The sequence below is a fragment of the Zootoca vivipara genome, chromosome 8 (genome assembly GCF_963506605.1).
Source record: "Zootoca vivipara chromosome 8, rZooViv1.1, whole genome shotgun sequence".
Taxonomy (NCBI): domain Eukaryota; kingdom Metazoa; phylum Chordata; class Lepidosauria; order Squamata; family Lacertidae; genus Zootoca; species Zootoca vivipara.
Genome location: NC_083283.1, coordinates 78,428,680 through 78,451,484, shown reverse-complemented (window position 1 = coordinate 78,451,484; position 22,805 = coordinate 78,428,680). Strand labels below are relative to the sequence as shown.

At 40.3% G+C, this 22,805-nt stretch overlaps 1 protein-coding gene across 2 annotated transcripts in view; it reads left to right on the top strand.

Annotated features, from left to right (window-relative positions):
• SLC12A7 (solute carrier family 12 member 7) overlaps positions 1-22,805 on the top strand; it is a 106,277-nt gene that overhangs the window by 16,565 nt on the left and 66,907 nt on the right. Inside the window, exon 1 of one of the 2 annotated variants that reach the window (XM_060278059.1) lies at positions 6,040-7,003. The exons of the other annotated variant lie outside the window; for it this stretch is intronic. Within the exon in view, the coding sequence (XP_060134042.1) occupies positions 6,964-7,003 (40 nt within the window). The 5' untranslated portion in view covers positions 6,040-6,963. Of the gene's footprint in view, positions 1-6,039; positions 7,004-22,805 lie in introns of those variants that run through there. 2 annotated transcript variants of the gene reach the window in all.

The following is a 22,805-nucleotide window of genomic DNA, read 5'->3' as shown; positions in this document are numbered from 1 at the left end:
TTAACCTTTTCTAATTGAACGAGCTAATTGACATGCTTGCTCTGAAGAGTCTGTTCATCTTAAAGATACAGTAAGCTGTATAATCATGGGTAATGTACACAGAGGGGACTGCAGAATAGGAGACAGGAGGAGGCATGGAAATTGGAGGTGGTTGGTGTGCAAGGGAGAGTTGAGAAAAGTAAGGAGGAGGGTGAAGGAAAAAGTGAAGGAAAAAGTGGGTTGCAGAAAAGGGAATAGGAGGCATGGGAATGGGGGTTGCAGATGATAGCAGGGGCATGAAAGGGTCTGAAGAATAGGAGGGGACAATGACTTAACAACTGAGCAGAAGGTGAAAAGTGTGCTTGTTGCAATGTGGGTGGTGGATGCAGGAGGTTACAATGGGGGTGGTTTGTATACAGGGGCAGTTGCACAAAAGGAGGAGGCGTGGACATGGGGTGAAGGTGAAAAGTGGGGAATAGAAGAGAAGTGGTTTCAGAAATCAGTCGGGAAGGGAAAGCTTTAGGGTATTAAATGTGGAAGGAGTTGGTGAGTATAATTGGTGAGTATAATTACTATGAACCTGGTAGGCCATAATAAATGGGTTGTACGCTGCGTATGGCATGATGTGTCCTAAGTTATGCAGACCTGTTTCAGCTAACATATCACACAAGTTCAACACATCAAATTTATAAACACATGCCTATTTTGCTGCATGAATGCAAATGATCTTGTTTAATGAGATACTTTCAAAGCTCATATTCTCAATACATTTTCTCTTTTTAGGTTGGTAAACTTTCTCCATCAAGTTGCACAGTATAGATCATGTGTTTTACATAACTGTTTCATAGCTGGCAATAGATGTGACACGTGCGGATTACTTTCCAGAACATGATGCTATTTGCAGACAACATATCTAATATTGTAATCTCTGTGATCAGAGGCTAACATTTGTGCTTCGTTGATATTGCTTGAATATGTGCAAACACTATGCTGCTTAGATAGCAGATGGAAAAAATCAAATCCCAGCTAACATACTAGTTATGCCATCTGGTGTCAACTTTGATGTGTCCCTCCCCAATGTAATTGCTGTTTTACATTATTTGATATACAGATGTTATATGGGGTAGAACTCTGGGGGTGTAACCAGAAGTTGCTAAATCGGCTTGAAATTTTACAGAACTCTTATCTTAAAAGAATCTTAGGCCTCCTTCAAGGAACCCCAGCAGCTTTTCTAAGAGTGGAAGTGAGATTACCTTCTGTGTCTGCTAGGGCCCACTTAAGATTTCTGAGCTCATTTATCAATCTCGAAAATGCTCCGAACGCTCTACTGGCTAAACAAGCCTATGCATCTTTCCAACATAACTCTACTTGGTGTCAAAACCTCTTAGATATTTTATCCAGATATACCCTTCCTGAGTTTAATATTCTTAAATTGTGGAGCCCTGATAAAATTTGAGAATGGATCTTTCATGGTGCCTCTTCAGACACCATGAAGATAAAAAAACTCTGGACTCTCTTATTGGTTTCCCCTACTAAAAGCAGTCACTCTTCGGAGAGCTTTTACTATGGCTCGGCTTCAAACAATGCCTACTGCATACTTGGCTGGCAGATTTGCCAGAATTCCAGTAGAGCCTGTGCCCTTGCCCCATGAGAACTAAAGAGGACCTTATACATTACCTTCGTCATTGTCCTCTTTACTCGAGCTTTAGAGGTGGGATTCTGCAAATCATACCCAATTCAATAAATAACCCCAAAGATCACGTAAAATTATTATTGATGCCAATCCACAGATTTACCACGTGGTAGCGGTCTATGTGATGAAGGCCATGAAAGCTAGGGAAAGATCTTTTACTGACAAGGAAGATCCCGTTAATGTCTTCATAAATTCGTTCTTGTTGTAACTTCTTTTTGTTTTGTGGGATGAGGTCATTGCTGGGGCTGTATGCAATAAATTTTAATATTGTTGTGTAGATATCTGTGTAAAGGCTTGGTCCTCACAATAAACTTTAGTGTAATTGTATAATCAAAATATTTTGAATCTTCATTGGTAAACCATTGTTGTTAGTATTGCTTTATAGCATTGTTCTCCAGTTTCATTTTTATGCCATAAGTGGGTAATATGTGGAAAATCCAGGCATGTATCCTAGCATTTCCAGTAAAAGGATGTTTGGTACCAAGTTTGGGATAGACCTCAGCCTACACGTAAATGCATTTAACTAAACCACTTAAAACAAAAAACTGAAAAACGGAAGCTGTGATTTTTAGAGGAGTGTGGGCGCTTAATCCGTTCCCCATCAGTTGTTTCCTTTTCAAATTCACAAACATCAAGCTCCACAACCATAATAGCAGTCTCCAGCAAGTCACAAAGCTGTTTCCTAATAGGCTTCAGGACATATCACATTTCAAACTGAAATCTGTCCAGCTGGACTTCAGACTTTTCCCCTCCTTTGAACAGATCAGTGCCCATGCTGTTTTCAATCTTCATGGTCCCTCATTAAAATGTTAGCATTTTAAATGCTGTAGGTTCTCAAATGAGACTGATATGGATAATTAAGGAGCCAGGAAAAAGGTGATTCACTGATAGCACGTGGTTACTTCCCCAGTGCTATAACTTTAGCACAATAAAACATCATTACCTTCACAAACAAAGTTAGATTTAACAGCAAATACCGAAAGCCGCCTTATTTCATTTCAAACCTTTGGTTATTGAGAGTCGTCCTAACTCAGCTTAGTCTTCTCTGACTAGCTTTCCATGATCTGAGTTAGGAGCTGTTCGGCAGTGGAATTTGCTACCAAGGAGTGTGGTGGAGTCTCCTCCTTTGGATGTCTTTAAGCAGAGGCTTGACAGCCACATGTCAAGAATGTTTTGATGGTGTTTCCTGCTTGGCAGGGGGTTGGACTGGATGGCCCTTGTGGTCTCTTCCAACTCTATGATTCTATGATCTTTGGCAGAGACCTTTCTTACTCCTGTTTGAAATATTTTCTCTGGAGATTGAGCCTAGGACTGTACAGAGCACTTGCTGTACCACTAATTTAGGGACCATTCTCACGTCACAAAAATGTTATTGTAGTCAGAAATGTTCTGCTTACGTTTTTGTGGGGTTTGAACCTATAACCTCATGGCCATTGGCCAATTCAATATGTTGTTTGGGTATTATCTGTGCAGCAAGAAAGACAGAACAGACTTGGTTTTAATAATTTACTTTGAGTTTAGGGTAATCTGTTACATGTGCTCTGACAACTGTTAATGCACATTCATACTGATTGTTGTAACTTGCCCTTACCCAGTGCTTTTTTTTCCCTGGGGGTACTCTTTCCCTAAACATTTTGTGAATCTTTCTACTTTTGTCCATTTACTGTATTTATTTTTCCTGATTTGAACTATAAAATGGTGATTTTAAAGAAAAAAAGCACTGCCCTTACCAAAACAGTAATAAAAATAAACATGTTCTAAGCACAGTTGGAATTGAGTCTTACTGATTTCACGACTTTTTAAATTTATTTGCTTATTTGGTTAAAGGGGGCATTGATCACTATCTAGTTTTTTCTGGTTGGGTTTCTTTTGGATATGCAATCAGATAAAACATAAACCATGAATATTTTGGGTCCTGTAGGAACTATATTTTAGAGCAGTGGGGTTCTTTACTTATGTAAAGGGATAAATTAACAGAAATGAAACATTGATGCTTCCTAGTTATATTGTTTTGAAGGGTTTTTTGTACATGTTAAGGTTTTCAAGAACAATATATTTCAAAATGATCATAGTTGACTTCCTCATGTTATAAAAATATTTTGAGTCCCTCAGAATTGTCATTTACAATCATTAAGATAAAGTCATTGCATGGTGATTTTATAAACTTTTTTTAAAAAAAATTGTTTAATGTTTTAATTTATTTTAAATTAAATTAATCTGTGTAAAATAATAAACTCCCATGTGTTTCAACCACCCATGTTGGTAACAATTATTTATATTAATAATATTTCTGCATTGCTTAAAATGGTTTACCTAAAACACAATAAGATACTTAAAAGTCAGAAAAGATAAGATAAAAGTCGGAAAATTATAACCAAAATGAAACAAAATGAATAAATATATCAATAAGAACAAGCAGAACAAGCAGATGAATTGTATGAGCCAGTGAAAGGCTTCTTAAATAGATGGCTCTTCAGGAGATGCTTTAACTTCTGCCTTGTGTGGGACTGTGTTCTAGAGAGTGGGTGGTACTACTGAGAAGCTAATTTTTGAGATGGCATTTCACCAGTTGGGGTATGGTCAGCATGGCTGTTTTAGAAGATCTGAGAGGGAGATCAGGGTTGCAATGGGGAGGCAGTTTGCTAGGTATCTATTTGCTAGGTAGAAGTGCATCAAAAGGTTAACAAATCACAAAGAAGACTTGAAGGTCTTCTCTCTGACAGAGCAAACTTTTGACACAAATGGCTCCTTATAGTAATTTGTGAGGACTCTAGTGCTTCAGAACAAGTGTGTGAATTGGGCTTGATGGAAAACAAATATATTTCAACAAATAGCATTTGCCTCTTCCTCTGCCAGATCATTTCAAAAAGGAATTTGCAAAGTTCCAAAAAACTCTTTGAACTCAGATTGTCTTCTGAAATTAACCGCATATCTACTCTGAAAAAGTCCCACTGGGTTCATTGGGACTTGCTCCCAATGAAACACGAAAGCGGTACAGGATTTTTGCCTAGCTCTACCAGCCCGTGATGGGGTGAGCTCCCGTGGCTCGGTCCCAGCTCCTGCCAACCTAGCAGCTCGAAAGCACGTCAGAGTGCAAGTAGATAAACAGGTACAGTGGAACCTCGGTTTATGAACACCTCGGTTTATGAATTTTCGGTTTATGAACGCCGTGGACCCATCTGGAACGGGTTAATTCATTTTCCATTACTTTCAATGGGAAAGTTCGCTTCAGTTTATGAACGCTTCAGTTTATGAACAGACTTCCGTAACCAATTACACCCATGCTTCAGTTTATGAACATTTCAGTTTAAGTACTCCGCGGACCCGTCTGGAACGGATTAATCCACTTTCCATTACTTTCAAAGGGAAAGTTTGCTTCAGTTTATGAACGCTTCAGTTTAAGTACTCCGCGGACTGTCTGGAACGGATTAATCCACTTTCCATTACTTTCAATGGGAAAGTTCGCTTCAGTTTATGAACGCTTCAGTTTATGAACAGACTTCCGGAACCAATTGTGTTCATAAACCGAGGTACCACTGTACTGCTACAGCGGGAAGGTAAATGGCGTTTCCGTGCGCTGCTCTGGTTCGCCAGAAGTGGCTTTGCCATGCTGGTTACATGACCAGGAAGCTGTACGCCGGCTCCCTCTGCCAATATTGAAAGATTAGCACCGCAACCCCAGAGTCGGTCACGACTGGGCCTAATGGTCCGGGGTCCCTTTACCTTTACCAGCCCTCTGTCTCCAAACTCAGCAGCAGTGATTCTTCTGGAGGCAAGTGGCCAGAATTCTCATACAATGGTAACGCTGGTTGCGGACACGATCCGTTCCGGGGTGCCATTCACACCCCAAAAAGTCCGCAACGAGAGCAGTGCTTCTGCGCACGCGTGAAGCAAAACCCGGAAGTAAACACTTCTGGGTTTGCCGCGTTCGCAAGCTGAAAAGACGCAACCTGAAGCGGATACAACATGAGGTATGACTACTATTGTTTGCATGAGTATCTGTGAACTAGGGGACTAATCCCACACTGGCATTAGAGGGACGGAACAGACACTCTAATGTGCAGGACACTCTCCTGAAGCCACCCAACCAGGGAAGGAGATGTATGGGGAGTGTGGTTGCTGTGGCTAGAAGCTCCCATGTTTTCGCTCCCTCTTCAGTTTCCACAATTACAGCCACCAAAATGCTGATACTAATGCTATCTCTGACTGATTGCTGCAGGGTTTACTACTTCCTAGGTCAGGGGTCAGCAAACTTTTTCAGCAGGGGGCCGGTCCACTGTCCCTCAGACCTTGTGGGGGGACAAAAAATGAATGAATTCCTATGCAGGGCAGTCTCGAGCAGGTCGGGCGCCCTGGCGCTGAGGCACGGAGATCGCTCCGGCGCCCCCCCTTGCAGCGCCCAGCCTCGCAGCGCCCTGGCGTCCCGCACCACCGGAACTATACCTAGAGCCGGCCCTGTTCCTATGCCCCACAAATAACCCAGAGGGTGCATTTTAAATAAAAGCACACATTCTACTCATGCAAAAATACCAGGCAGGCTCCACAAATAACCCAGAGATGCATTTTAAATAAAAGTGCATATTCTACTCATGTAAAACAGGCTGATTCCCGGACAGTCTGCGGGCCAGATTTAGAAGGTGATTGGGCCGGATCTGGCCCCCAGGCCTTAGTTTGCGTACCCATGTCCTAGGTACTTTCCATCCAAACATCTAAAAGCCTTGCACTCTTCCCCAAGAGGTCCCAACCTGTAGTTTAAGAGCCGCTAAGATAATATAAGTTAAAAATCATTTACTAGCTCTTTAATCCCATGGATTTAGGATTAAATATTTTATCTACATAAAATATTGGTTTATGAATAGCATGCTGTCGAAATTATTGGATCCTCACTGCTTTCATACCCACAAGGAGGGCTTGTGTAATGGAATAGCTTCAGAGACATCTGCTGCTGGAAAGAGCAAGTCAATTCTAGGTGTAATTTAAGGCTTTCTACCTGGCGACACTTGATGATAGAGATGTAGGCCCTGCCCTTACTGCTGTGTGGGGGGGATTTATCACTGATGAACATCTCTCTCAGCTTAATCTGTTGGAGAGTGCTGCTTCTGCTGCTTCTGCACTGCAGCTTGGCTTTGTGTCACATGCATACTTTAAACTGCATGAAGCTTTGATGACTTGCTTCAGGATTAATCCACTACTATCGAGAGACAGGATTTGAGGTCTTGTACAAAACGAGAGAGCAACTGTCAGCTTTCTGCTCTTTCACTTTTTAACATTTGAAGAGTTGACTCCTGATTATGAACAAACGGGATTATGAGGAGGGTGGTCCGAGCCCAGGTGAGTCTTAATCTTTAATAAAGAAGAGAGAGAGAGAGAGAGAGAGAGAGAGAGAGAGAGAGAGAGAGAGAGAGAGAGAGAGAGAGAGAGAGAAGCAAGTGTTTTATAAACTGCTGGTTGTTCTTGCCAGCAGAAGTCATAGAAGCTTCTTCGGAGAATTCAGATACTGTTTTCTCCAGAGGTTTTAACCACATTGCATTATTTTTTTCCAGTTCAATCCATTTCATCGTATTGGAGTTTAGTAGCACTGTATTGTAAGGCAATGCATTTAATTTTAGTGATGCAGTATTAGAATCCTCTGTTACATAAGGCAGATTAAGTACTTTTCATTTTGCTCTTCAGTATAATTTAGGTAAACAAAGCTTTTTATAGTTACTTTTAAAAGTGATTTGGATTTTAGTGCCTATTTTCAGGAAATTAAAGCTTTATCAGAATGTACACATGTGATAAACTTTTTCAGTAACCAAGCATCTTGTAGTGCACTTTAATGATAATCTTAATGCTTTCTTGATTTTTCTTTTATAAGTTAAAATTGAAGTCCTGGAAAATGGTTAAATGTTAAGCACTTCATTGATATTGGGGCCAATATTGATCAGAGCAGTTGATATTAATTAATGCATTGGAGCACTGAACTCTCCTTGTAAATTCTCAAGGAATGTGGGGAAGCAACACCTTCATTTAGGTGACGACTTTGTGGAGTCAGGAAAATAAAGGAACGTACAGTTAGGACTGAGGTGGAACTTTAGTGGTAGCTGTCCCTTTTACTACATGCTGCATTTAACTTTGGATATTTAATGCAAGTTCAAGTAGGAGTATCAGGGGAGAGCAAAATTTTATGGGTAAAATTACTTGTAAGTGGACAAGCCGTCACCCTTCTCCCCTGGTCCCTACTCTCATCAGGAACCTTTCTGGGCTAAGATACTTGCATGTAGGAGGATTCTTATGGTTTGTGGAGGGGAAGGACTGGATCATACTCCCCAGACTACAAGCAGATTTTTTTTTGGAAATTGGATTTGGATTGTTAGGAAATATGAAATAATGGGAAAATACAATGTACTGGGTATGCACTTGAATATTCTGCACTGCCCTAGCTACAATTTTACAGGATTTTCATCGAAATATTTGTTGTGTTCAAAGAAAGTGATGGCTGCTCGCTTTATTCAGATTGGGGAAGAAAACAAGATTCAGGAACAGAGTCTCTATTTCCTCAGATTGTGATGATCTTAACTGATAGTTTGCTTTTTCTCAAAATCTCACTTGTGTGATTAACTGCGAATTACAAAGTGTAAGTAGTATGGGTGTTTCTAACTTTTTTTAAAATGAACTATGTTTGGAGCCCTTTTGGGAGTATGAGATGTAATGCAAAGCTAAATGTATAAAACAGCCTTGAAAGTAGAAATATTCAGAAACTACAAGCCCATTAAATATTCTTTTAGCCTTTCCGCTTATGCATATTCCTACATAAGCTCATTGTTACATGCTGACAGCCAGAAAGGGAAAAGAAGGGGGGAGAGGTAAATAAATTTCTTACATTTTGCAAAAGCTTCCCTTCCCTCGCAATTTCCCCTTGCCATAGACAACTAGATGAGCAGATATTTAAAATCCTGAAATAAAAAGGAACAATTCACAGAAATTTTGCGTGGCAGGACTGTTAAAGTCTTACTCCTAGTGATGGAAATCAAACATAGAGGTACAGTTGATTTTGTGTGTCCTGATTCTATGCTCCTCTGATGTGGCAAATGAGAGTTCAGGATCGGGTGCTGTGTTGGCAGTTTTTACTATTTTAGTAACCATTTTTTTTAAAAAAAATATCACCACAGCAATTAATTACTGCAGGTTGGTGTGCTGCTGGTGTACTTTGAAATGTATTGCAAATCCAGTGCATATATTGTGTTAATAAGGTTGTTAAGGTGGCTTCACATGTACACACCTTCCATGTTGACCTTCAGTGCTCTATAAAGAGCTAATACGTATATGTGGTCAGAAGGTAGCCGAGGTCATGAGGTCTTTACCCAGTGCACTGTTCCCTTTCTCTCTATGATAGCATAAGAAATCCATTCCTGAAAATCCCTGGGTGCTTTTCAACTAGGTTTTAATCAGAGTATAACAGTTGAAATCAGTGCCCATGATTAAGTTAGGTCTATTAATTTCAGTGGGTTTACTTTGAGTAAAACGCCATTGACTTAACACTCCTAATTCCTACTGAAATGTTCTTTTAAGTAGTGTTTTAGTCTGATTTACTTTTTTGTAATTAAACTTAGAGCTACGGTAAATGCATTCAAGAGAATGTGATTTGAAAGAACAGCTTTAAGTACATAAATTACTTTGTGTCTGTTGTGGCGTGATTTACTTTCTAGTTTCTAGCTGTAATTAGGAAAGTTTATGTTATGCTGAACTGTGTTAGTTGTGAAGGCTTCAACTTCTCTAAATTTTTATATACTTCTGTACACAGGTTGCAAAATGCATATGTAGCTTCACACAAAGCAATGTTTGATCATGTAGGTAAAATAGCAAACCTCAAGAATACTTAAAACTGTAACTTCAACATATAGTTAAATTGTAAAAGAAAGATAGAGCTTTTCTTCAATAATGAAATTATACCTCAGAAAAGTATCCACTGGATCAGACAGTGTGACTTTAAGTTACGAATTGCATGCAAAATACACTTTGACAACAGTATTATAAGCTTGCCATTAATATTCTCGTACACACTCACACAGGTTGTAGCTCTGTTATTCCGTCAAGTCTGTGTATTTAGCTGAATAAATAAGAGACTGCAAACTAGTCACCTTATACTTTTAGATTCCCCCCCCTTTCATTTGAAACCTGAAGAGCTTCATTCCATGAGGATTCTAGTGGCTTAATTCTCTTAGGGGTGAATTAACAGGCCTTTGGAGTATGGTGAGGTTCCTTATTATATGTGCGGGTGGGCACTGTACCAAATGATCCTGATCTGCCCTGTATTGTTAGAAAATTGGGGCGTGAGCATGACTCAATAGTATAATGTGTAATTTGTCTGAATATGCCTTCAAGGTGGATTTCTGGGTTCTTGACTGGTAGTTGCCTGAAGCTCTGGAGATCTGCTGCACCATCCTACTAGACAGATCCTTGGTCTGACTTAGAGGATCCCTGTGCTCTCATAGACACTAGTATAAAATATTAGTGGTAGAGCAGTGCATCTAAATCGCTGAAACCAGGCTAGCTGGTTGTACTTTTCTCTTGATATGAGTCTTGACAATGCGGTTCACATTTGTGATATAAATAAACTTTTTCATGTCAAATGTGTAATCCGTGCTTGAAATGTGGCATTAAAGGGCAAAAGGGAATTTGCTAATGTGTATGCGATATCCTTCCGGTATGTCTGAACCCTGGTTGACCCATGAGAAAAGTTTTAACCCTAAACAATACTTCTAAGTGCCTATAATCTCATTATACCTGAGTTCTGTGGTTCTTCTTACAAAGATCAGGCTATTGGTGTTTTCTTTTTCAGATTTTGAAGGCTCGGGGCTGGTAAAAAGAATGTGAACCAAAGAAAGGAAAATATTTGTACATCACAGCACCTAACCTATCATAATTCATGTAGAAATCAATATATGTGTTGATATGTAGAGCAGAATTAGGAATGTTCTTGAATAAGGGGAAATGGCTCCAGTGAACTCCAGCTTAAAATAGTAATAGGTTAACAAATTGTATGTAGCAGGATTTATGGAGAAAAAAAGAGTTTCTACAAAATGTGCTATGATCTAATTTTTCTTCATAACAATTATTTGTGGCAGGCTATTACTGCTAAAATGATTTGCAAATGATGGCCTGAAAATGAGAAGAGGGATTTAGCCTAAGGCCACCCACCAAGTCTCTGGCTGAGCTGGGATTTTGAATCGGATCTCTCAGTTCCCCAGTGCTACTGGTACTGTTTAGCAATATTTGGACCTTCCAAATAGTAAATAGTGCGAGTGAAAAAGTTATTTTTGAAACAGAAGTGAAATTATTATGTTTGTAAAGCTGTTGTGAACCTTGCTTCCCTAAACTGACTGTGCCAAAAAAGAGCATAATCACAAACGAATGCAGTTACCGGTAGTGTGATTGTTCTCTAAAGAATCTAAGATATTCAGGGCTGTTTGTATAGCAGCTGTAAGAGGAGACAGCTTGACAGTTGATCCAGCGTGTGGCTCTCTGTTGGAATGTATTGTGGTAGCCCACTCCTAGTATGTTCACAGATCTAGCATAAGAGGGAGAGACTTGAGTAAGAACTGATAGAAACATAGCCATCAGCTATGCCTGACAAAACAGTTGGGAAATGAGAAGTTGAGGTATGCCTAAGTCCAAGTAGAAGCTTCAAAGCTTTTAAGTATTAAGATCCAATAGCTGATGAAGATCTGCAGTTTTTAAAAGAGAGAATTGTTTGTTGACTGGTGCATTCTGTCAACACATTTAACATATTTGCTGTGAGAGCTGCACTGGCTTCCAATATGCTACTAGATGCAGATCAAAGAGATTAAGCCCTAAACAACTTGGAACCAGGTTACTTAAGGTACCTACCTGGCAAGTGTACCCCTCAGATTGGGCAGTACTAACAGTACTATATGCCCCAGGAGTGTACTTAGTTTGTACTAGAAACAAGGCTTTTAGGGTTGCAGCTCCAACCCCTTAGAATCAGTTACCAAATGGAATTAGACAAGCATCTAGCAATTTGACATTTAGGTTTGACATTTGAAGATGTTTTTGGATAAGACTTTCCTTGAAGTGTGAGCCAGTTGTGCAATCTAGAAATGTGCAATCTAGTTGTGCAATCTAGAAATGGTTTTACTGCTTTTAGAGTTTTTAGAAATTGTTTTATTAATTTTGGAGTTCACATTTCTTATATTGTATCACATTTTATCTTACCAGTTCAATAGCTTCTGGCTGTGAATCAGTTTAGAAAACAATAAATAAATTCTACACCATCATTTGGAGAAGGCATAATAATGTTTGATATTACTTAACAGTTTATTACCGTACTTGTTTAGGTGTTACGCCCACCTGCTACACCCCTGACTTTCCTGTATTGAGCGGGAATTGAGCAGGTGTCAAGGGGTATACTCAGCATGTTTGACTGAATGTGGTTAGAAGCCTCCTCACATTGGGGCTTTGCATTATCAGGATTCCCAGTTGTGAAGAACCTTCTGTGCATTTTTGGCCAAAGGCACTTAAAACCCAACTTAAGGCTTTTACACTCAACACACGAGCCATTGCAGGTGGAGAATGTTTGGGCATGGCTCACACACATGGCTCTGCAGCCGCTACTGTTATTAAGCATTCAATTTTTAGGCTATCGTAAGACCAGTTATTATTTTTACTGTGTTTAAACGTGAGAGACTAGGAAAATAATTGCTTTACTAAAGCCATGTAGTGAATTAATGGCTAAGCTGGGAGCAGCCAGCATTGAGGAGCAGTGCCATGGAGCCACCCTCCTGACAGATAAAAGCGTAAGAACTCTGCTAGATCAGGCCCAAGTATTCTGTTTCCACAATTCCATGACTGCTAATCTTACTCGGGATTATTTGGTGAGGTACTTCGTCAAAAGCTTTTTGCAAGTCTCAATACGCAATGTCAGGTGGTTCACCTGTATATGTATGTACACTCAAATAACTGAGACAGGACTTGCCCCCTCTTTGTTTATTTTGCAAAATTTATGTACTGCTTGATTGTAACAAAACAAATAAGCGGTTTGCAAGAAATATTAAAATTATCAATAAAAACAGTTAAAACTATTTTTAAAAACTATTTCAAAAACAATTAAGCCAATGGTAACCTAACAAGATTAACAAACTGTATGAGAAATAGATTGTCATGAGGAAATAGTGGGGATGGGGCTGCCATTGGAGTAGTGATGAGGAATCAAAGCCCCACAAGTCCCTGGGAATTAGCTGTCGAGAGCAGCCTTGCACAGAAGTATAAGATCAAATGCTTTATAACCATATGCCTTTTTTTGTAATTCAGGAGCATTAAAAAACCTACTTGTATATTTAGACAGTGCCTAGACCAGTGTACTGAGCTGACCTCAGGAATGAGGCACCAAGTTTGCAACTATGGATGTTAGAATCCTGAATTTCTAGCCTCAGACCCAAACTACATGTCGTGGGCTGCAGACTGCTTCAACCATCCTTCACTTGTCTGCAAGTTTCCTCTCTCAGCTCTCTTCCCCTCCTGCTGCTTTCTTTCAGCTGCATTCTCATACCAGCTCAGTTCCACTGGGAGAAAAGCACCTGGAGGGAGGTGGTATGGTCATGGGGTGAGATTTAGCACACACACACACACACCCCAGCCTGTGTGCTTCTTTGGTCTTACATCTTGCTCCTGTTGGATCAGACCTACCTTAAAATACTGGATTCTGTTGTCATCACATCTAGCCTGGGCTTTAGGTGTTTTCATCTGAGTTTAGATTTCCTAGATGAAAGGTACTTAGGTGTATTCAAAAAGTGAAGGTTAAAACACTAAGCTTTCTGTTTAAGCTTTGATTATTTAGTGATCAAAATATTTGTGCTGCCTTTCTTTAAATAGTGTGCCTCAGCATGCCTTTGTCTTCCTGTCTATTTATCTTAATGTTACTTTGCTTGGAACTGGTTGTGAAAGGTAAATTAAGATTATGTGTGCGGTGGAGAATTGTTGCTGTGTTTGACTCTTAAGATCCCAAATTGCATACTTGTGGGCTCCATCATCATTCCCAGTGCTGCCTCACCTCTGTGTTTGATATACTGCAAAATAAGAATGCTGGAGAACTCAAAAGTTTGCTGAGTGTTTTGTGACTTATTGGATGGTTCTGGAAAAAAAACTCTGTGATGAAGGGGGTTGGTTAACTTTTTATATTAAAGATCACATTTAATCAATATACAAGATACAATGTCATGCTATTTAGGTGTTTGTTTGTTTGTTTTTAAATACACAGCATTTATAATAATGGAAACAGGTTGCCAACTACTTGGTCTCGTCTTGCATTGAGATTCATCGATGCCTTTGTTAGACATTTCTTGGTTTTGAGTTTTCTTATTTATAGGGTGAAAAGTTCAAAGAGAAACCAAAAGGTAAATGCTCCTGTTTGAGGCTTGGGTTTAGGTTTGGTAAAACCATCATGTAAAAAACACCACAAAACCTTGAGCTTGTTAGATATATTATGCTCCAAGATGTTTGCTGCAAGGCCAACATAACAGTAGCTGTATAGAAAGTAGATAATCATACCTGAAAACTTTATTTTCAACTGAGGTTAAGCTCTAAAGCCCATAGCAATACATTAAGGCAGGCTTTTAAATCTCTGAATACTGGCAAGGTGCCAAAGTATGCACTTTACTCTCTGACCTCAGAATTACAAGGTCATATTAACTATGTACTTATTACTGTTCCTTCCCTTGAATGATTTACTAATTTCAAAAGGAAGATCCACAGAACAATCCACAGTACCTTTACTAGGCCAACCAGAATGGCAAAATGCCAAGAACAAAGCTTTCAAATTATCCAGATTTCTTCCTTACAGTATATGTTGAACAAAAAGTGGGTAGGTAGCTGTGAAAGGGCCTGGCAGCCTGCAATTTTTTACGTTTTGAGGTTGTTGCAGATGGAGTTATGTAGATGGAATTAGATTAGTTTTATCAGATGTCAAACAGATTTGAAGGAGCATCACGGCTGCTAGAACAAAGAAACCCTCCCTTTTTCAAAATACAAATTCTAGTAGTTGGTTCTGACTCCATCACTATTTGGAATGCACAGATTCTCTGTGAGACAGAGAACAGTAGTGAAGAGAATCATATAGTCTTTATAGTACCAACACTAGAGTTTAGTTTTAGGTAGTATATTACTAGGTATGTTGTAAATAGTTGGAGGGAATGTAATATCTTTTAGGACTGCTGAAGGACATTTTCATGGCCCCAATATGTATGTTGAGACATGTTTATTGCTCTGAAAGATCTTCTATATAGATGTGCAGAGTAGAGACGTTAATGTACAAGTATGACTTTGGCAATGCAGTATTTGAAGAGATTATTTCTATTGCATTGTTTGCAGTACTCAGAATATGTCAGTATCTAACAAAGTTGATTGACTAAATTCATGGCTATCAGTTTAAAATGAGGTCTACCAAATAGCTATTTTTTTCAGGGTCAGCCATTGTAATTTAACAGCAGCCAAGCTCTAGCACAGGGGTGGCAACCTAAGGCCCGTGGGCCAGATGCGGCCCAGTCGCCTTCTCAATCCGGCCCACGGATGGTCTGGGAATCAGCATGTTTTTACATAAGAAGAATGTGTCCTTTTATTTAAAATGCATCTCTGGGTTATTTGTGGGGCATAGGAATTTGTTCATCCCCCTCCCCCTCCCAAAAAAATATAGTCCAGCCCACCACATGGTCTGAGGGATGGTGGACCGGCCCACAGCTGAAAAAGGTTGCTGACCCCTGCTCTAGCAGTTATGGTCAAGCTCACCTGCACTATTTGTATGCTAATCTAGAGAGCTTTACATGAATTAACCAGATCAAGAGAATGGATCTTGACAGTCAGCTGTGCAACAGCTTAAAAGTTAGGCTGCATTCTGTACTCCTTACTTGGGAGTAAGCTTCATTGACCTCACTGGGTCTCAGTAGATCTGTATAGGATTGCATTGTAACAGTCTGAGCTGCATTGACAGAGTCTGTGAATGTGATGAGTTGTAGTAACTTGAATGTAGCTATAATTTAGGTTCCTTTCTAAAAACATAACAAAGATTCAATAACAACCTGATCAGTAATTTATGCTGATTTAGGTGGGAATTATTTCTAACCCAAGTTTACTTAGGAGCTGCAGTATTAATGACAAGTAACAGCAAATGTTATATCAGACACTTTCTAAATAAAGGCACCACAATGCTGATGTATTTAATCACTGGAACTCGTTCTTAAAGATATTTCTGCAGTAAAAAGAAATACCATTAGTACTACTACTAAACATAAATTTTAGAACTATTACTCCTATTCACACCCATCATTTTCCTCTGAAATGTGTAAAAACCTTTATACAAAACCTTTATACACGATCAGGACAGACTGGGTTTAAACAAACAGGTGTTCCGGGCACTTCTAAATTGTTCCTAGGGGAAGATAATTTGTTCCTATGGAAATGATATTGATTTATGCTTTGAACCATGTTTGCAATTGGAAGGCTTCAAAGTATGTTTGGAAGAATACATTTAGAAACCCTGCAGACCTTAGATGTGTGAACACCTCAAGAAGATGCTGTCCACCTGGCGGTGCTGAGGGCAGGCCTTATACATGCATCCCTTTCCTGTGTAACTTTTTAGCCCTTGTATTCAAGGGAAAATCTGAAAAGACTATTGTGTCTTTTCAGTACATACTTAAACCCATCTCACAATTCACAGTTTGGGACACTCATTTACAGTGCAATCCTTATAGCTATAAGGGTCTGTTGTTGCATGGTCAAAAAATGTGAAAATTACTATGGGGAGTTGCTTCACAAGTCCTTAGCTTCAATGCAGTTGTGTTTTAAGTTGTAACTAACAACTGAAATCCACCAAGATGGAGGATTATTAGCCCCCAGCTTACTCAGTTACCAACTTTATATCCTGATAAGTTTTTAGTTATTTTAAAAATAAAACTACACACATTTTTATTAATGTGGTACAGTACTTGTATTGCTCACATTTATTTAAAGATACAGTACTTCCTGTGTTCTCATCAGAAAAGGTGTAAGAGCACACAAATCTGCCACTATTATAATCTGTTGTTGCTGATTACCCAATAAGATGTTAAATATAGCAATCCTTGACAATTTTAGCTTTCCTTGGTGGAATTGGCAAGTGGCCAATCAATTAAACTGATTCTTCATATTTCAAGGAGCCCCGGTATAGAAGATTATAATTGCTTTGTTATTAAGTTGTGCTGGAAGAGTTCATAAACTATGTAAGATGCTTCTTGGATATAATGAACCCTAGAAACATGATGATCTTAATAATCAATCGTAAAACAATGTTCTCAAGAACAACCTTGCAAAAAGAAAGAGACCACAATAGCCTTCCCCCACCCCTCTGTTAATCATTTAATGGACAGACAGTTTCCATCCAAACTGTTCTCTTGCCTAATGTCTGAGCTTGTGTGCTGCCCATTGCTGCTCATCCTGGCTGGCCTTTTAAGAAAACTAGAAGGTAACCATGATTGACACAAGGGCTCCCCTCCACCCTTCTACCTTAGAACAATCTTCCAGCGGGGCTTCTCTTTTTCTGCCTGATGCTAAGAAAAAGCTGGAGACATCAGCTGAGGAGGTGAGAAAACTTGGAACATCTCTTCCCTTACAACTTCCTAGTATCATCCAGCCTATTTCATTAGTATAGAGAGCCGGGTGAGTTGTGAGAGCTCCCAACAGATTTGAGGTTCTCTAACAGCATTTCCCCAGATTCTTCTGGGCAGGGTTCCTTTTTTCAGCCTATGAAGTGGCACAGAGGTGGATGTAGAAGACCCATGGTCTGGGTAGGAGAATAAGCAAGCAAGGATGTAGAGGGCAGAAAGTTGTGATCTGTTCATCCAGGGGCAGCAGTACAAGTGGTGGTGGAAATAGTTGTGGGAGAACGTGAATTAATAGTATAGGAATGGAAAGGTTTGTCTTCCAAGTTGAAACCTGTTGGTTACTGTAGTGTAGAATAAGGCCAGAATATAAGCAATGGATAATATCCAACTTAACAGTTCTGCTGGTGCAAGGACTTTTAGTTGTGCAGTGGAACTTCTCCACACTCAGCTTTCCCCATGTGCCCTCTATATGCCCCTTAAATCTTTTTCAAAGGATTGGTGGAATCCCCAGAACAAATTTAGGGGGTCACTGGGAGAAGAGGGGTTGGGGAAGTTGCATTGCACAGCTAAAAGCCTTTATGCTAGTGGAACTGTTTAGTTGGATACCACCCAATATATTTTTCAGAGTAGACTGGCTCATTTGATTTTAGATTTTAATATGTTCCCCCTGTTGAGATCCATCACTATCAATGAATTTCAAACCAGCCATGCCAGTTTTTGCATCCCTTGCCAGCGTGGAAAATTACTTGAAGAGAAGGATCACTGATCCTTTCCTTTTCACACAATTTGCTGTGTGATGCATATATGCTGAGACATGGGAGCTTCTATCCTCACAGTCTGTTTCATGGTAGTTTATTGATGTGACAAAGGCTTGTTGATTTAATAGGATTTCACACTTTAGACCAAATAGCTTTGAACAGCTGGGAATTTTTTGCAACCTTCTGCAGAGTTTGTACAGTCTCCTCTCTAAAACCCTAGGTTTAATATGCCTAGCAATGGGTGAGATTGCACAATAAGTCAATATACAAACAATGGTTACAAATATTTGGTGTATATTGCCACATATCTTTCATTTTTTTAGCTGCAGAACTATCAATTTTATTTTCCTAGGCTTCAATACTACAATTTTAAAGCATGCCTTAGTCTCACTGTTTTCAACTGGGACAAGTCAGGGCACTTATATTTTTGGTTATTATGGGCCTCTGATTTCCAATGACTTTATATCAGATGTGAGTTGTGTGACTAACCACTGGTGCATTTCAGATGCTGATTATTTACTTTGCCTAGACAAAAATATGTTTTTACAATATACCTGAAGCAGCTGATGCACAATCTTTCACATAGGGCAGAGGGAAGGGAATTCCACAGTACAAAGGTGATGGTGGGAAATGCCACCAGCCTGTGTAACCGTAAGTAAAATTTCCCCAGGTGATCTTTAGGGCTGGGCAATGTTGGGTTTTCAACATCATGGTGTAATGATAAATCGTGATGTTGACAAAAGCTGCATCGGCCCCAACTGGTGAGGTGCCAGGTGAAACTGCCACAGCTCTCATCACGGGAGCTGAGGCGTTTTCACCCCAGCAACTCATGGTCTGAGGCCAATACAGCACGCAACCAGCAGGGGACTCAGGGCTCTGCTATAGCTGGCGGGTGGGTGGGCAAGCTACCTTACCTGCTTGCTCCCCACTCCGCACTGAGCCACTCCATGTGTTTGACTGCTGTAGCCTTCGCCAGTGCGGGTGTGCTGCCTCTTTCCTCCGGTGTGTGTGTGTGTGTGTGTCATTCACCCCAGGAGGAAAGACACAGCCCACCCTTCCGCTGAATTCCACAAGGCATGGGGTGCAAAGCCACCCTTTCTGCACTTTGTGAGGGGCTGCTGGACAACTCTGGAATCGCCAGCAGCATCAAAGAGCCCCTACACTGCCTGGCTGCCTTCCACTGGGAGGATGGGCTCGTCTTTTTGGCTCAGCACACCAGGGCTTTCTCATCTAGGAAAGGCGGTCTTGCACTTTTCAGCTGTGCAGCCCTGATCTCGCTCCTACTCTCGTCCAATCAGGAGCCAGGTTGGGGCTCTCTCAGCTGAGGAAGGGGAGCACTTTAACAGAGCCCCCCTCCCTCCGCTGGCTCATGTGAGCCAGTGGCAAGTCAGGGGCTCCAAAAAACTGCTTGGCTAAGGCGAGGGCACTCCTCAGCCAAGCAGATTAAAGAAGTGGAGAAAGGAACAAGCTGTATAAGCTTGTTTCTCCCTCTGCCTGGGCAGAGCGCGATGGCGGTTTTACCAGTGGTGTATTGCTGATGAATCTGCTGCCGCTTGAGTCCCTCTGCCTCCAGCTCCCGGCTAGTTGGTTTCTCCTTCAGCATGCTCAGCAGCCTCCATATTAATATATCGCCCAGGCCTAGTGATCTTACAGGTCTGTACAAGACCAGGAAGCTTTCAGGTTTGGGGCTCCCTCTCCCATAGACTCTAGCCAGTAGTCAGGGATGATGGGAATTGTAGCCCAACAAACGCCTGCAGGCTATATACCAATCTATGGCTTAGAAATGTAATTTGAATTGGAAGTGTCATTTGCCAGTCACAAGATGAGGTATTCTTGTGTATTCTTTATTTCATCTTGAGATAGGTAATATTTATTTTTATTTTATTTCTTTTAAACATTTATATGTTGCCTTTAGAAGTAAAAAAATTCATCCAAAGCAGTTTACATAGTAAAATAAGAATACATCGACTGAAACAGAATAAAATAGCAACCCTAACATTCCCAAAGAACATTTCAGAAAAGAAGTTCTATAAAATATAGCAGTAAAAGATCCACACAGGTGAATAATTTACCAGTTCAAAAGCCACTTGAAACAGCTTTACAAAAAGATTGGACTGTACAGGACTTCGAAATGTCAACAGGTAGGAAGTTCCAGGCTACCACAGAAAAAGCCCTTTCTTTCATATATTTCTCTTACATCTCACTGATTTTTGGTGGCAAGCAAAGATTAAAACCAGTACCTTAAAATGGGCCCAGATGTGCAGTGGCAGCCAGTGCAGCTGATAAGAGTGCTTTGTTTGATCTGGCCATCTGTCACCTGTCAGGACTAGCAGTGGCATTTTCTACCTGCTGAAGCTTGCGAGCTATCTTTAAAGGCAGCCCCACATCAACCAAGTTACAGTAGTCAAGCCTGCTACTTCATGTAGGACCAGCTGTAAACCACCACCTGGAGCAGACAATCGCCTGACTCACAATTCCTCTATCTTATGTGGATTTAATTTTGATTTGTTTCGCCTTCTCCATCCCAAAATTGCCCATGTAAGACTTCTATAGCCTCCCTGGGATCTGAAGATGGAAATAAAAGGGAGAACTGCATGTCATTTGTGACAGTGCGGCCCAGACCTCTGGATTGTTTCTCCCAGCAGTTTGATATAAATGTTAAAGAGCATAAAAAAACAATTTTGAACCGGTGACCATGCGGCAGAGCAGCTGTCCCTCAGCACTACCTTCTGGAAATACTCTTCCAAGAAAGGTCAGAACCACTGTAAGGGTCAGCTTCCCAAACCCAACCCATAGTCATCCAGAAGGATATCATTGTTGATGGCATTGAATATCACTGAGAAGTCCAGGAGAATAATCTAAATCAGTGTTTCTCAACCAGTGTGCCTCCAGATGTTTTGGGACTACAACTCCCATCATTCCTGACCACTGGTCTTGCTAGCTAGGGATGATGGGAGTTGTAGTCCCAAAACAACTGGAGGCACACTGGTTGAGAAACACTGATCTAAATGGCAGCAGCAGGGTCTTCGTTGGGTGGAATTTACAGAGAAACATGTCAATGACCCAAGATTAAAAAATGAAGTCTTAGTTGGAGTTCAGAGGACTGTTAAGTAACCCGAAATTCCTTCTTCCTATTGATGGGAGTACTTATTGCACAATAGCAGAGCTGGCATAACTGTCTATGAATCTTAATGATAATTTGTTAGCATGTGCAGATTGTCATCTTTGTTTGAGGTTGTTACAGTAGGTTTAGGCAGAACTCTGCAGGATTGGGGTTGGACAAACAGTGGCATGGGGAAGAGTTGGGTTTAGGGACTTGTTCATTAAATTAAAATATTTATTCCTTTCCTTTTGAAGAATATCTCAAGGTAGACTGCAATAAACCTCAAAGTGCAATAAAATATACAGTGCAAGAATATAATGTTGTTGTTGTTAAGTCGTTCAGTCGTGTCTGACTCTTCGTGACCCCATGGACCATACCACGCCAGGCACTCCTGTCTTCCACTGCCTCCCGCAGTTTGGTCAAACTCATGTTGGTAGCTTCAAGAACACTGTCCAACCATCTCGTCCTCTGTCGTTCCCTTCTCCTAGTGCCCTCAATCTTTCCCAACATCAGGGTCTTTTCCAGGGAGTCTTCTCTTCTCATGAGGTGGTCAATGTATTGGAGCCTCAGCTTCAGGATCTGTCCTTCCAGTGAGCACTCAGGGCTGATTTCCTTCAGACTGGATAGGTTTGATCTTCTTGCAGTCCATGGGACTCTCAAGAGTCTCCTCCAGCACCATAATTGAAAAGCATCAATTCTTCGGTGATCAGCCTTCTTTATGGTCCAGCTCTATAATATAGAATATAATATAGAATATAATAGCAGCAGATAAAAAAAGGGAGTGACAGACAAATGACAGACAAACTCATGTAAAAGCAGATTAAAAAGTAGAAGCAAGTTATAAGCCATTGAAGGCATGAGGGAATAGGTATGTAAAGAATAGGTGAACATTGTAGGTGAGCATGTCTAGCGAGTGAGTTTCACAGTTGTGAGTACCACAGCTGAAAAGGCTTTTGTCACTTGGAGAACTTCAGGCCTGTGAGGAAGATTTCAGCTGGTGAACAGGCTTGCACGCAATCCGAATAATACTAGCAATACTAATCAGTATTACTATCTCTATTTGTGTATATTAAAATTTTAAATCTGTAACTAGTACAGTATGAGAACAGGTCATAATAGGCTGCCAAAAAAGCTGCTGTGATCACAGGTCTTATTTTACGTGCACTTATGTTGCTATTTCATACTGCCTACAGCTCACAATTTTATATTTACTGTAGGTGCTGGTGTTATTTGTCTTTGCTACAGTCAAACACATTCTTAAGTATGCTTTAAGTCCCACTAAAAGTGTTTCACAATTTCCTCTAACCTCCTCTAGTGTTTGTGAAAGAGGTGCTTCAGAAGACAAGTCCTGTTTGCTTGTTATATAACAAGCAAATACTATATATTTGCTTGTTGTATATAATGGAATACTGTTCCATTACTAAGTTTCAGGTAGAAATCTTGTTTCCTTTTACACCTAAAGTGTTGTGTTTTGAACATGAGATATGCTATACCTTGTCAGACTAATACAAATGGGCTAATGAGGAATAATCCTTCCTTTTCTGAGGATGTGTAATGCTGAGGATTTTTTAAATAAGATTTATAGGCTTCCTAAGGATAAGACTCATTAGGCTCAGAGGTCAACAGGATAGTAGTCATGCTCT